At 41.2% G+C, this 15,949-nt stretch overlaps 1 protein-coding gene across 1 annotated transcript in view; it reads left to right on the forward strand.

Moving 5' to 3' along the window:
* The first annotated feature begins 3,552 nt into the window (after positions 1 to 3,552).
* The window catches only part of cttnbp2 (cortactin binding protein 2), a 93,155-nt gene continuing 80,758 nt past the window's right edge, over positions 3,553 to 15,949 (forward strand). The window contains exons 1-2 of the mRNA XM_038706031.1: positions 3,553 to 4,030; positions 13,224 to 13,331. Coding sequence (XP_038561959.1) covers positions 3,950 to 4,030; positions 13,224 to 13,331 — 189 coding nt within the window. The 5' untranslated portion in view covers positions 3,553 to 3,949. The remainder of the gene's footprint in view (positions 4,031 to 13,223; positions 13,332 to 15,949) is intronic.

Genomic DNA, 15,949 nt, shown 5'->3' on the forward strand with positions numbered 1-15,949 from the left:
CACTGATGTGTTTTTAATAGTTTTTGGATACCAATTCTTTAATAAAAGTAGTCCAAAGACGTATTAATCAGGTGGATTAGAGACTCTAAATTTACCAATACTGTAGGCATGAATCAGAGTTTCCTCTGTCCGTGTTTATGAGCATCTTGTCATGGTCGTTACAGTTGGCTCCAGCCCACCGGCTAATCAAAATCAGGCAGGCAGGTAGAGAAAAGAGTCAATCAAGTGTGACCTTAGTCTGCACTGCAGAACCGTTCAGCCTGGCTCAACACACTGTACAGACAACTTGGCCAAATGTGTATATCTGCAGTTAATGCAGTTCTGTGTTCACAACTTGATAAGACATTAAGAGTTAAAGATTATACTAAATACTAGTTTAAACACTAGAAACATCAACACCCCCTCTTCGTGATGGGACAGGGACCTTTGAATTCAGCTAAAACCCTCAGCAGCACTATTTTACCTGATGACCAGAATGTAGGTAACACAGAAAAGAGCTTTATTACATTACATTATTGTGTTTCACATGTGTGTTCGCAGTGTTTAACATGACATCAAACAGACAGCTGGCATACATACTTGTGTTTCCGGCCCAACAGCTCATTTAAGTTCCATGCTCTGTATAGGATTGACTGCAGTGCCTGCCAAGAACCGCAGACTGAGAAACCTACTGTGTTGCACAAGCGTCAGCGATACACAACATAAATGTAACTTTGACAAAACATTAACTGTTATTAAGTGTCTATCTCAAGCTAGTTTCAAGTTGGTGCAAGTTGATTTTTATAGTGCAGTGAAGAAGGAAATTAATATATAGTCATAATAGCATGGTTTAGAAAGTTCCCAGCAACAATGTAAAGTACAATTAATTAAGTAAAGTTAACCATTTGAGTTGTCATATAAGTAAAAGAGTTCACTTCTCTCAAAATGTGATCAATTTACATATCTGAAAGATTTTGTTGGATGGAAATTATCTTCCTTACCAAAAATATCTGCATTAGGCATTTGGTCACGTGCTTGAAACATCCTATGTTTACTTTTTCCTGACAGACGACCTTTTGTGGTCAAAGGAATAATGATTTACCTCTCTTAAAAGCAAAGACAGATGTAGCACAATGTTGTTTATGGTCCACAAAATCTCTGAGGGCCGAATGTGTTTCTTATAAACCATATCACAATCATTCCCTCATTAAGTAGTTTAGGTTGTCTAAACTTTAACACAATCTTAAACGAGTAATTTAGCTTTGCACTCCTATGATACTGTTGGACTGACTGTGGACCAAAATAAAATGATAAAAGGATCAAAGTCGGTGCAGCAGAACCACAGATAGCATCTATATTCCACGCATTCTTCTTCATTGTCTGCCTACATTACCCACAATGCAATTAGACACCTTTACCAAACATACAGTGCAACCTCTTCTCTTGTACAAAGAAAAAATAATAACAAATAACACTAATAACCAGCTCACAAATATCATTAAACCAAATTTACTTCCCCCAAATCACACACTGAACAAATTCAACTTTCTCATCCGAAGAATATCAGCTCTTATTTTACCTTTTATTTCTTTGAGAGATTAAAAAGAACATCAATTTCAGTAAAACAACAGTATTTCCTTTTTATATAACTAATTTGTCATAACTATGCAACTTTTATTTCTCAAGTCTTATGCGCCCAGTCGCATTTAACCAACTGAAACACCTTCTCATTAGAGAGAATCTTCTCCAACTTCAAGAATGAACCTTCAAACTGATATTTACTACACATTTGATATGTGTCCTTCACCCCAGCACAACTTAGTTTATTGTTTTTTGTTGTTTATTTCATTTGTTTATGTAAATCATTTCAGAAAGCCACAAAACAACCCACTTTGTTGTTTGGATATGAGGGCTTGTTGGCAGGCATCTAATTCCTGTGCAGAACTGGCAGACAGTGAATTCATGTAGAGATACTTGCAGTGTAACTACCATGGAGTTTGATAGGGGACTTTATTTTCATGTTTTCATATCAGTTTCTTAGTGACAAAGAGCAAAGAGTTTCTTTTCAGAGCTCTTTTCAAGTCACAGTGAGAAATCAATAGAACAGGCAAAGTTAAAGCCATAAGAAATGTACTGTATTCAATAAAAGGGCATGACTCTCACTTTGGTAATCACTATCACTGTTGCACCGAGAATCTCTTTCTCTGGGAACCTCTCAGGAGAAGGTTTTTACCAAAACAGTACAGTGCAACAGATAAACACAAACTTATATACTGATATACTTACTGTATGTCGTTTTAACGCTTTAATAGTGAGTTGCTGTCAACATTTCAATTCATTAGGGAGTTGTTTAAACTTAAAACAGGCATATTTCAACACAACACATGTGTGTGTCTAAATCATTTTTTCCATTGCTGCTTCCATACAGCTGGTGAAAGTCTTGTACATCACACGCTTATGTTCATTGTTAGCACTGGTTGTCGATCGTGCATCATTTGACCTAAATAGAGACTTAATAACCTCATTCTGGATGAACAGGCTGGATCAGCGTCCGTTAATCCTAAATGCCACATCTGGGAGCTGAGAGGGCCCCTATCCTCTCTCTGCTTTTCTGGGATAAACAGACCCAGAGCTGAGAGATTTGAACTCTGAGCATCGACTCGTGTAAGATTAACAATAAGGCTTTTGGTTTGAATCCTTTGCATTTTGGTTTCAGTTTATAGGCTGTCAAATAAAATGACCTACAATGTGATTTCCAGAGAGGCACTGAAACATGCATTGTTTACAGCTGTACAGGTACATTTTTTTGTGCAAATGTGTAGCTGTATTGGGCTATGACAGGAGGTGCCAGGAGTTTGACTCCGTTATGACATCTGACGAGATATGTAAGATTACCTCATGATTTTCTATAAAAGTGCAGAGGAGGAAAGGCTCTTAGACCTTTCACAGAAATAAAGTAGCCAATTCTATGTATTATGTATTTTGAGGTCATTGTAAATCACTTGAGTATTTAACTGTTCCACTAAGGGTTTTGAATTTTCAGCTACTAAAACGTGATGCATTGTTAGATGCAGAATTATATAAAATGAGCTCCACCCCAAGTATTGCTTACAGGTTGTATGAAAACGTCAGCAACAATAATCCAATAATATAGCATATAATATACTTTACTATAAATTAGGATGTTCATGCTGTTATATGCACAACTCTCAGTACATTGGTACTTTTTAAATGAAGAAATGTTTCTTTCACCTCTGGAAACAGACAAGATGTAGGCCCCCTAAAGCCTCAAAAACTGGTTCCATACTGTGGAACCTCTGTAGTGATGGAGTAGCTTATTTGTGGAGAAAGTTGACAGGATATATTTTTTGGGGGGGTTGGGGGCCTTATGACATCAGTATTTTGTACATTCTTAAATAAACCAAATACAATTAAAATAGAAAAAAAAAACGCCAGTGAGAGAAGGTTAAAATGTGTCTTCAGATAAAGGATCCAAAACATTCCCAAATGGCTTTAAATCAGCTTTGTTCACCTGTTTTGCAACGTCTTTATTCACCTTTGTCATGTTATTGGTGCACTGGTCCCTGGAGGTCCCTGAGCCCCTGTTGGGCACCACTCACTGGCTTATTTTATAGCTACAGAGGCCGACAAATGCTGTTGTCAATCAGTCTGTCGAGACGCACCTCCTTTCCAGTTGGGAACGCACCGGGACTTCGCATCTGGATTTTACGCGTCGATCGGTCTACGCCTACAAGACAGCCCGCCTACCCCGCTGCAGCCCGCACACTCGGCAGTGGGCTTTTCACGGCGGAGACCCGTCGTCCTCTCCCCCTTTACAGCTCCTTCAAATTGTCAAATCTCGTCCTTCTTTCATTTTAATGGCCGTCCGTGGCGCGATTTGCATTCAGCAGCGCAATAGTTAATGAGTGCCGGATGAGCCCTCACTCCAGCAGACCGCTACAGTACGAAGATGGCGTCGGAGGGAGCCAGTGGAGAGCAGCCTCCTCCGGTACACACACTGGCAACCGCCGTGTTGGGAAGTGTCGACACGGTAAGACATGAGGGTCAAAGAAAATGCTAAAGCTACATGGGTGTTTTAGTCGGGGTGGCGTGGAAGTAGTCTCGGGGAAAAGAGGGAGAAATGCGGTGCGCATCTACTTCGCACAGGCTCGTGAAGCAACAGCGGTGGCCAGCAGGAGCCTCGCGACAGCGTCTGGAGAAAAACAAGGGGTTCGTGTTCGTTTCGGGCTGATAAATGACTCCGAAATGCTTTACCACGGCTCTCATACAGGCAGGATGGGGTCTATCGCCAAATGTGGACATTAAAGTGATTTCTTTTGTTCGCCTCTACCCGCTGCTTTGAACATTCATCCCGCCGTCGTTACGTTATCCTGCGCCTGTCGCTGGCTACACAGGTTGTAGCTCATATATATATATATATGTTAGACAGTAAATGGGTTACTAAAGCAGAGACTTAGAGCGAGCTGTCTGGCTGGCCGCAGGATAGTTAAATCTGTTAACAGAAGACGTGTTAAGGCTGGTGGCTCCCTGCTAAATGTGAAAACATTTCGTTCGACCTTTTCTTCACCCCTTTTTTTGCAAATGATATTCACATCGCTTGCAGAGCTGATTATGGCATGAAATGGTTATTTACTGAAGTGGTCCTCCACCAGTCAGTCCTACATTAATCCTGGCAGGCTTCCATAGACTGTAACAGAGCTCACCTTACAAAGCTGAGACCTTCCACAGGTTCACCGCTGGCTGTTAGAACAGAGGATTGACTCAAGTCACACTGAGGGGAAAGTATTTCTTCTAAAAGTAGTCACTTGTTGTCACTAACTAGGGCTGAGCTTCACTGCTTTACACACACTTAGTTGTGATTTCTCACACTTGCCCTTTCGCAGGTTGCAGCATATGTGCCAGGGCAGCGACCACTGCTCTGTGCAAACTGATCAATCCATTGCCTCGGCCGCTGGGAGGGCCATGACGACTTTTCCTTCCTTTAGCCGGCTTCATGATGCAACGTGCCAGACTGCTGGTATTGACTCATTAACTAATGCAAAATGGGCACTGATGCTTTTGCCACTTGAGTTTTTTGTCCTTGTTCTGCTTTATTGAACTTAACCTTTGTACCACATCCATTGAAATCCCCCCCCGCCCACCCCCAAAAAAGCACTTTGGATGTGAGATTGAAAAGGTAGGCTGGTGCAAATGTGTGGAGTTGCTGGAAAAGAAAACAGCCACAGTCCCCGAGGTGGGTGGGTGGTAGTGTGGGTGTTGAGGTGGGGGTGAGCTGAGGAGATGGTAGAGAACGAGGTGGGAGAAGAGCTGCAGGGGTGGATGGAGGGCAGAGGCAGCACAGGGGAGGGGAGGGGGGGTGGAGGCTCTGTTCACCAGACACCTTTCTAAATTGGTCTTAATTTCAGTGACTCAGCTGGCATAGCTGAGAGTACCGTGTCAGCCACCCCCACTTTTCTGAGCGCACTCAGAACTGCCTCGAGGCTACTTTACATTTAGCGTCGAGGTGAACAGGTGCTCCGGAGACATGGGAGCCGGGCAGCTTCCTCAGCTCACCCGTCGATCTGCCGGGACGCTCTTCCTTCTCTGAGCTCCAGCCAACGTAAGGGGTCTTCCGCCTCCATGCCCACCCACCCACCCAACATCATCATGCCCGCTGTGGTTAAATAAAGCACTTTGCTCTTTGCTCACCCCTGTCAAACTCTCTGTTGTTGGTCCGAGGTGGGGGAAGCTTCTTGTTTGTGAGAACTCTGAAGGACCGGTCCTTGTGGTCAGAGCTCAATGAAAGGCACTCTGATAGTAACCTCCCACTAATTTACCATAACACATGTTAGCAGGCACATGGCATGTCTTCAGCCTCTTCCGTTGAAGTTAAAGGAAAACAATCTAGGTTGGTTGTTAATTTTATTTAAGCTGATGAGATCTCAGGATGTGTCACCATTGTGAGTCTCACAAGACCTGAAACACTAGCTGTCAGATGATTAGACAATGTGTAAACTGACCTCCTAGTTAAAACCAGTTTGGGACCTGAATGCTTTCGAATCAGTTTCCAAATGTTATTTCAACATTTGCAGGTAACGAAAGGCTAAAATAGCTACCTGTAACCCAAAGAGGTCTAATCACCTGTTGTTGGCTTAGAAAGGCAGAAAGTCTAATTAAGATTCACAACCTGTAGCAATAACCTGAAAATGAGATCAAAATGTATGAAATTAGTTCATTTAAAGTGACACATCTGACACATTCAATTAACAGCTGTACCCTCCTGTACTTCACAAGGTACTTCCCTCAAATACTGAATGTTCTGATTCACAGCTATTATGTAGAGCAGATTAAAATGTAGTTCTGATGAATCAAAGTTCATCGGCTAATCATTTCTCCGGTGTGGAGTCGCCACTCAGTTGGTCCCCGTTCAACTGCAGTAAGCACACAGACCATTTGTGGTTCTACGTCGGTGTTACAGAGTGACGTGTCTTTTCACTCACAATATTTGTTGAATACAGACACTAGCTGCACGTTAACCAGAGAACAGACAAACATTTAATTTAGCAGTTACAGAATTAATGTTAAATATTTACAGATGATCTGATCTGCTCCTGCTGATGTCTGTCATTCTCACCAGATACAGCTAAAAATGAGAATGCTAGAGTGACCAGAGATGAAAGGTTTGATGAGTGATATGTTGGCACAGGATCTTAACGAATCCATGTATTTTGCTCCAAATATAGAACCAGAGCCCATCCCTACTGTAAACAATAATCTAGTTTAGCCATATTTAGATGAAACTAAAGGAGAGCCACCACAAATTGTTGGTTTTAATCTGTCCTTGCAGTACAGTAGGTCAAAGTTGACGCAAAATCTAGTGAAAGTTAACGTTAATTCATGATTTCTCTCACTTCCAAATGAGTTTGTTAAAGCTGGTCTGATTGCCTGACTGCTTGTGCTCCGTGTATTGTTATACTCTGAAATAAAGTTTGCAAGAAAAATATTATAACCGATAGCAACAATAGCCAAAAATACAAGAATTAGACACAGGTACTAATAATAAAAAAAATAAGAACCAAGCTACCTGTCCAGCCCCATCTTCAAACCTTGCCCTGTCTGGCACTTAATTGTGTGATGGAAGCCTAAGGCCCCATCCACACTACTGCGTTTTAGTTTACAAACGGAGAATTAAAACGAATACGATCTCCGTCCACACCAGCGTTTCCGCTGCGTTTTTGGAGTTGATCTCCGTCTACATTAAAACGACTGAAAACACAGCTAGGACCCGTTCAGGTGCACTGGGCATGCGCGTGCCTGTGTAAACATGAAGCTGATGGTCTATTCCGTAGTTACAGAAGATTTGGCGGAAGAAGCATCATGTTTCTGCTTTGCGAGACCCAACCAGAGGGCCGAGCGTGAGCGGCTGCGTCATCGTTTCTAAAGTCCTCCGTTTTGGCCTGTCTTCACTAAAACGCCCTCCGGTGTTTTGAAACACAAAACGGGGTCGGCAGCGTTTCCAAACTTTAGGTCTTCGTTTTCATCTTGTAGTCTGGATGGGAGGTGCAAACGCAGCAAAAGGTCTTCGTTTTAATTCGTCATTTTAATGTAGAAGGAGATCAACTCCAAAATGAAGTGGAAACACTGGTGTGGACGGACATGGTATTTGTTTTAATTCACTGTTTGTAAACTAAAACGGAGTAGTGTGGATGGGGCCTAAGAGTGGTCACCAGTGGTTATGTAGGACATGCTGCCATGTTGGAGCAGTGCTGTAATGTTATCGCTTCTTCCTGACAACAAGATTTCTTCCAAATTTCAACTAAGCAAGTTGGAAAGTTGGAGAGGTCATCAATTACACATTTTTGGTTTTGTTTGTGGTGCTCCAGCTAGCGTTACACCGATCTGATTAATAGGCGCCGGCGCCGATACTGACCTGATTAAATGGATCAGGTATCGGCCATGACTTGACTAATCTGTGAGCGTTTCCACTATCAGTTACATTAATACAATCACAGCAGGCTCCACTTTTTAGTGCCTCTCTGGTCTCTTGTGTAAAAATTCTTACAATGATGTCCATGTAGTGAAGTATCTGCAACTTCCACAGCAGAGCTGAAACAATTGGTCAGTTAGCCAATAGACAGAAGATTTATAGACAGCTATTTTGATTGAATCGATTAATTGTTAAAATTCCCATAACTCTGTTGGTCCAGCTTCTCAATTTGGGAGATTTTTTTTTTATTTTTATTTTTTATGTGATAGTGAGCAATGAATACATTTTTTGGAGTTTGGACTGTTGCACACTAATAAACAATTGAAAGACTGGGGAAATGAGATTGTCTTAGATTTAATTGAATAAACGATCTGTTGAGAAAATAAAGTGAGTTGCAGCCCTAATCCACTTATGTCAAGAGTGAACAGTGATCCATTTGAACCAGTCCTCATGAAAACAGATATCTCAAAAACCTTGAAAAATGAAATCAAAACTGTTAGATACCAGAAGAGGTAAATGAGACAGTGTGTCTTTTATGGTCATTTAGTTTAACTGACCATTTAATTAATTGTGAGAACGCCCAAGTTGTTGGCATTTTCCTCAAAACCATTGGTAACCTCTCACAGGCTGTCGTATCACACAGTTTTGTGCTCGCAGTAACAGGACATGAATCTGTGAGGAAACTTAGTCCTAAACAAGCTTTTGCCAGCAGAACAGTGGAGGAACTTGCACAGAGCAAGCATTTCCCTTCCCTTGTGGCCCGGAGTAGAATGACACAGGCCTTATTAAGTGGACCGGGGCTAACAGCGAGCCTCTGAGTGCCGGCCAGGCTGCTCGTGCCCTTGGCGCACAGCACACGGCTCATGGAACAAATTAGTGTTCACTTCCCTCACCTGCTCACTGTGCAGAAATGTCAGAGAGAAGCAGCCCCCCCCACCCTCACCCTCACCCTCACCTCACCTCACCTCACCCCACCCACCGCTCGTGGCCCCAGTGACAGAACAGCTCAGGGCCCAGGGTTGCTGTCAATCAAGGCTCCCTGTGTCGTCCAATTCACTGAGTGTTGAGAATGCTGCCGGGAAAAAGGGGGCTCAGGGATCGATTGGAAGGCTCGATGCGAGTGAATCAATCCCTTGGAAGCTCTTGTGCTTTTATTTCCAGGCTTGTCGTGATAGCATCAGAATAAAAACGTGGTTTGACTAAACTGAAACATGTGATTGACGCAACACTTTCCAGCTCCTTGGTCTGAAGAAAAAGGTCCATATTAGAGTGAGCAGGCAGCAAGGGTTCTTAATAAAAAAGTGTGATTTTTCGCCACCTGTATAGAGAATGTTTTTCTGGCAAAAAGAAAGCTGTTAAAAGATGGCATGTTGGCCTGTTTGTAAGGATTCATTAACTCTGATCCCATTGTCTGAGCATGCACCTTTTCCCCTTACTGTGAAATAAACAATGTCACAGGAGTGTATAAATGACCCATAAAAAGTATCAGCTTGTTGAAATCTTACACTGGCCTGTTCAAAGTCATATTCTGTGCGAGGGACCTCTGGAGACTCCTTGATGAAATGGAATAATCCTGGCTGAGATTGTGATCTAGGCTTGTAAATCAGGCCTTAATGGCTGGCTGACAACTGAACGTTGTTGGAATGAACAGGTAGCAATCTGAATGTTGTGCACCGGAGGCCGAAACGCTCTTCACTTCCTCCTTTTGCCTCTTCTGGCTTTGGTTTATTAAGGTTTTATTGAACAAAGCCTGGTAAAAAGCTTCCAGATATTTGTAATGCAGCTGGATGTGGCTTTCTCAGCAGATGGCTGCAGTAGTCGCCAGCACTGTAATTGGAAATTCTTTTTTCCCTGAGCTCCAGTGTTATCTTTTGGCATCTCTACGTGAAGTTACTTCTTGTGGTTTTTTTTGTTCTACAGCCAAGAATTTTACTTATTTTTCTCACTTAGGTTTTGCCTTGAGTGAGTACAATGCCCTTCAAGGTACCTTAACATAACAATTTGACGCTGTGCTTTGGAATGTCAACTCATCAGATGCTGTTGTCCTGTTCAGAGAAAAAAATCTGTCTCACTCTGAGGAATCAGAGAAGAATAGGACTCAACTGTATTGTCCCAAAATCATGATGTCTTGAGAAAAATTCCTCTCGGTTTATTGTTGAATTTTACATTGTATCTCTAGAAAGGACAAACATTTGTCACATTTCTGGTGTTTTGTCTCTCAGTGACTTTTCTTAGATCTAATTTCTGTGCAAACCGTTTTTTAAAACTGGAATTGTATTGCATCGTTAAATTTAACAACAAAACACATAAAACAACACAGTGTTGGAAGAAGTGCTCAGATGCATGTTTGTAACCTGGGCCCTATCTGTACATATTTTGGGGTTTAGTGCTAAACAGTATAGCACATTCCCTTACATCTGGAGACTTTGATTTGTAGGTCGGGGTATCTCTGTAGCACCACAGTGCTTCATTTAAAATGGTATGTTGTGACAAACACTTAAGGCAATTTGGATATTGCACTTGGCCATATTGTGATTTTGAGGATACTCTGATTTATTGTTCAGCTCTAGTCTGAATCAATAAATAGGTCAAATGTTTTATAATTGGTCCAGTAGATCGCCTTAGCCAGCAGCTGGAAAACGTATTGCAGTGACTACAACATAATCCTTTAGTGAGACTTTTGTTTCAGAGCTGTATGTTAATATACTGTACATTTGGGCTGCAACTGACAGATCAGTTTTTGTTAATTATTAATGTCTCAATTAATTTCTTGAACTGATGAAAAAGTCCTGTGAATATTTCCAAGAGACCAAAGTGACCTCTTTAAATGTTTTTGCTTTTCAATTTACAAAGATATAAAAGAGAGAAACATTTCAGAAGCTGAAACCAGTGTTTGTATGGTAGTAAAAATTACTTAAATGATCAATCTATTATTAATCAATTTCATTCATTGTTTCAAGTCTGCAGTGTATATACAGTATTTAAAAAAAAAAAAAAATATTACTATTACTGATGCATTAACATACAAGCAACATTACAATGCCGGAGCTGGGCTTTAAGGAGTGTGTTAAAACTACAATAATACACCTTTTCTTGGTTTGAAGAAGGTGATTTGCAGACAGTCACACTACAATACTGCACCCTTTCTATAAGCTGACCTCATGTATGTACCGTAAAACCATTAATAGCCATTAATAGCAGAGTCCCAAATAGCTGCCTACCTATTTTACTGACCTGGTGTGGAAACACATTTTGACCAATAAACACAGGTCCCCATTAAACACCTGGTCTGGTTTTTATTGAAGTTGTTTGGATGTATAAAACCTCTTAAACCCCGCCGGGTTGCCCGCTTTAGCTGTTTCTAAGCTGCTTAGATTGTTATTACAAATATTAATATTTAAGCGTATGATCAATATGTCAGTATGGACATCCCGTTACCTTTGAAGCACTCTTTAAGTCCGAATGTGTCCGTTTCTTGATTATTTATATTCCTTTAGTCTGAAGTGTCCACTGATCACAAGAATCAAAACAGCTTTTCATAAAAATTAATTTTCAATCCAATCATGTGAAGTCCATCGTTCTCTGTCTGTATTTATGTTTGTAAAATCTTAATCTACAAAATAACTAGTAATTTAAATTGTCACACAATTACACACAACCCTGGCACCATAGAATAGAGTAAAAATGTGTGTCACAAAGTGATTCACAGTCAGAAGAAATCAGGAAGTTGCTGATAAAACGTGTCTTTGTCCTGTTCATAGGACAAAGGCACGGATGCAGCACACAGCCGTTTTGCTTTTTATAAGTAGACCGGAAAAAGCTTTTAATTGACATGAGGGGAAGCATGAAGTGGTCTGGTCACTCCCAATTACATCTCCACCCGTTAGCCCAGCGGTCGCAACTGACCAAATAGGTGCTTAATGACCTAGCTAAATGTAATTAGACCTTAATAGCTTCGAGGTAGGACGGGACATCTAGCCTGATATAAGGGCTGCACTTAATGAGACCAGTTGGAGACGGGAAGTAAGTGGTACCTTTTGTCATATAAGCAACTTTATTTTGTATGTACTTGCATAATACAGCAGTAGCATAACCAATTATTTTACCATCATGTGCAGTATGTAACATTTTAATGAGTAATCATATCTGGCTTGCAAAATCTATCTTGGCTGCAAAATAGCATTGCAACAGTTTGAAATGTCACCTTGACAAGATACCTTGAAATGGACACATTTTCTGAGTCTGACCTATAATTAAATGCTACAATAGTATGATAGCATGCTAATAGTATTATGCTGTGTTATCATGCTAGCGTTTTTTTGTTGTTCTTGTGATATCAGTGGACTAGAAATCAGCTGGTGGAGGAACAGCTAGATGTTAACTTGCCAACGGTGTTGAAGTATTCCGATTTGCCACTGCCAAAGCAGTACATCCATAGTAAAAATACTCCATTACTAGTTAAAAAAAAAAAGAAGTCCTTTGTTCAAATACTTGAGTAAATGTACAGATTTTAACGTTGCTCTACTAAACTAACGTTAGCATTTTCTAAAGGCCTGGATATACTCTAGAACAGACATGAACAGCAGGGTGGACACTTTAATTCAGCATAAAGTTATTACACGTGTTAAGGCGGCTTGTAGTCTGCAGCTACTCGAACATGCAAGTAATTCAAGCAACTCCCACCATTCGCATGCCTACAAGCTAAATGTCAGCATGTTACAGCAGGTTGTTGACACTGTAACATTACACAAACATAATATTATGATTTAACTCAGGCAATATCTGGTCAAAGAATCATTTTAAAAAGCTGATACTTTTTGCTATGAAAACTGTTTCATAAGCATTTGCATTTATTCATTTGGCAGACGCTTTTTGTGCCTCAGCACTGAAACAAGTGCCACAGGGCTTGCAAGTGCATGAAGTAACATGTGCCTAGCAAATGACTGTTGTGTTTCCTTGTGGGTTTTTTTTTTTTGAGAAAGAGCTAGAGAAGAATTGAGAGAGAGAGAGAGAGAGCATATTAGGTGAGTAAGAACTCTCGTAAGAGGTACATAGTGATTTTTGAAGACCGAATCTAATTTCACCACAGAGGGAGAATACAGAAGAAAGCAATTTTGTGCCTCGCAGTGACTGTAGGACTAGCCTTTGTCCATTTTCACATTGTAGTGAACGAGAAGGCTCAGCTAAGAAGTTTGAAATTCGACAATGAATTGTTGATGGTGGCATTCTGACATGTTGTTTCTGGTCTGTGTTGCAGAAATGTGAGTTCAACATGGATAACCTGAGCAAGCCAGAGCTGCTCACCCTGCTGAGTATCATGGAAGGAGAGCTGGAGGCCCGCGACCTGGTCATAGAGGCCCTGAGGGTGAGTCCAGACGACACACTAACACACTCCTGTACTTATTAGCTAAGCCTCTACCATCCTAGCCATTGTCTGGTTAAATTGAACACAACCGTTTCGCAGCACACTGCCTTTGTGAAAGGCTTGAGATGGGATGATTAGCTGCAGTTGTGACACAGAATTGAGTATCACTTGTTTAATGAATGATGAACAGTCATGAATACTGCAAAATGAATGCGGTATCACAAAATCTGAGTCGGTGGCTTTTTCCCAGAAATGTGCAGAACACTTGTGTGATCACGATGAAAGACTCTGCCCCACTTATTCTTTCTTTCCTTTGTAATTACCCACTGATAAGCAGTCTCCCTAATTGCCTTTGTATAATGGGAGCTGGCTGAGTGACTGGTTAGCATTTAGTTTCTTGCCAGAAAGGCCAGCGTGATCAAATCCTTGTGTCCACCCAGCACCACCTGCTTAGCTAGCAGTGATAAACAGATAATTAAACTGGTTCACTGGTTCTGGCTCTTGCTGTTGCTTAGTGACTATTGAAAACCAAGTAGGAAGTTGCTGCTTGAGTAAAAGTTTTATATTTTTTAAATTTTTTTTATTGCTAGTGGAAATTTGAGTCTGGAAAAACAAGGAGAGTTCTCAGCACTGTCTCTAGCAGAAGATATGAATTTTGCGGATGGTAGATTTGCCTATTGAAGCAGCCCTTTTGAAGGAGCCCTGCAGGGGACTTCTAAAATCTAATCGGCTGGTTAAACAGTGGATGCGGAGAATTACCAGCAGCTGGTCCACAAACAAGAGACCGATACATAAGATTCACTTTTTTTTACCCTAGGATTACATTTATTTATTTGTTACAATCACGGTTTTTGTTTTTAAATCTTTCAACCATTTTGATCTTTCTCACTGATTTGAGGAAGGTGATGCAGAACATTGTAGGGCTGAAACGATTCATTGATTAATTCGATTACTAAAAAGCATCGACACATTCTTTGCATCGATGCTTCGTTTAATCCATATAACTATATAGGGCGCTGTTTTGCATGGACATTTATTACTGTTGCACATTGCGCTTAAGCTGTGATCAAGTGAACACGACATGGTTATGACGGCGCTGTTTGCAGAGTGGAGGAAAGGAGAGAAAATGGCGAGGGACGAAGAAGAAAGTGTTCGAAGTATGGGATTATTTCAAGCTAAAAGAAAACAACAACTCTGTAATGTTGCAGTCCGTCCACCGTAAAACAAAACTTATGTAGCCTACCGCAACAGCATGATGGTGTCTCCTGGTCTAGCATCAAGTCCAAGGAGTGGACCACAGACAAGGTAACAGCAACTTTAGCATTTAACTTCAATCGTAATTTATTGTTGAGTTAAAGGCTAGTAAAGATAAGCTGCAATCCTCAGTTGTAAATGTATACATGTGCGTTTGTTGTTCTCCGCCAGAGAGAGAGATAAAAACTTCCTTGGTAGGAACACAAATCCGTAAGCTTAAGACAAACCTGTAACATTGCCGACCAGTGTCTGTGGGGTTTTAACCAAACAATGAAAGCTGTATTGAGTGTTGAACTAAGCAGCTTGCAGTCTGCAGGTGTACTACCTGCTGATATACTATTGTGTGGTCTGTATTTCATAAACAGTATGAAAAAAGCCATAACCAGTTAGGACTGTCAAACTGTGAAGTTTTAAGATATGAATTTGTTTCTGCTGCGGTGCCTGAGCATTTATTGTCCTTGGTGTCTGAAGTGGTTCTGATTTTTGAGTGTGTATAGATATTATATGACTTAAGTAATGGCAGCACGATGAAGGTTGGGATGAGTTTAAAAGGATGATGTATTGATCTGTGGTTACAGAATATTACTGTTGCACGGATGACAACTCTGTGGCGTTGTAGAGAATGTGTCTCGCCTTCGCGTTAGAGCTCGCTCGTTCTCCGAGGGGCAGGAATGCTGAGTTATTTCTGAACAAACCCTTGCAGGTACCGCTCTCTCTGCAGTTCTGTATTTAGGTACGGATCGGTGCCTCAGTTTGTCCACGATCTGCTTTATGGCTGTCCTCTCAGGCTTGATATTGATGATATTGTGTGGATTTACAGTATCGACTTTGCTGACATTAAACAATGAGCTTCTCTCAACCTCGCTCGACATTGCAGCTTCGACTTTAGACAGTAATTTAAATCTTTAAACTTTCCTTCTCACTTGTTTGCAGGCTTCGTCTGTCATTTTTCATTGTCATTTTGTCTCACTTTCTTTAAATTTAGGACAGTGTGTACCCCAAATTCACCTCTTCTGTCTCTTTGTGCTTCTGATATTGGTTGTTTTCTCTTCCATCCTCCCCTCACCGCCACTTTACCCATGTTTTCTGCTGGTATTAGGAATCCCTGCAGGCCCCATCTCCCCTGTGAATGGATATACTATCCAGGTTTCAATGAAATAAGCCTCCTCTCTGCTGCCTGCCCTGATGGCTCTCACAAAACACAATGAGCCTGTTTGTTCTGTCGCTGATAAGCCCCATCCGAGAGAGAGACAGAGACAAGCAGGGGGAGGAACAAAGATTGAAGAAGGGAGAGAGAAATAAGACAGTTAAGAAGAGTGAGAAGCACAGATCGGCTATTTGAATCAGAGCGAAGGCGATGGAGG

This window comes from Micropterus salmoides, unplaced genomic scaffold (assembly GCF_014851395.1).
Source record: "Micropterus salmoides isolate LMB-PRFRI ecotype aquatic unplaced genomic scaffold, ASM1485139v1 Ms_hic_scaffold_8, whole genome shotgun sequence".
Taxonomy (NCBI): Eukaryota; Metazoa; Chordata; class Actinopteri; order Centrarchiformes; family Centrarchidae; genus Micropterus; species Micropterus salmoides.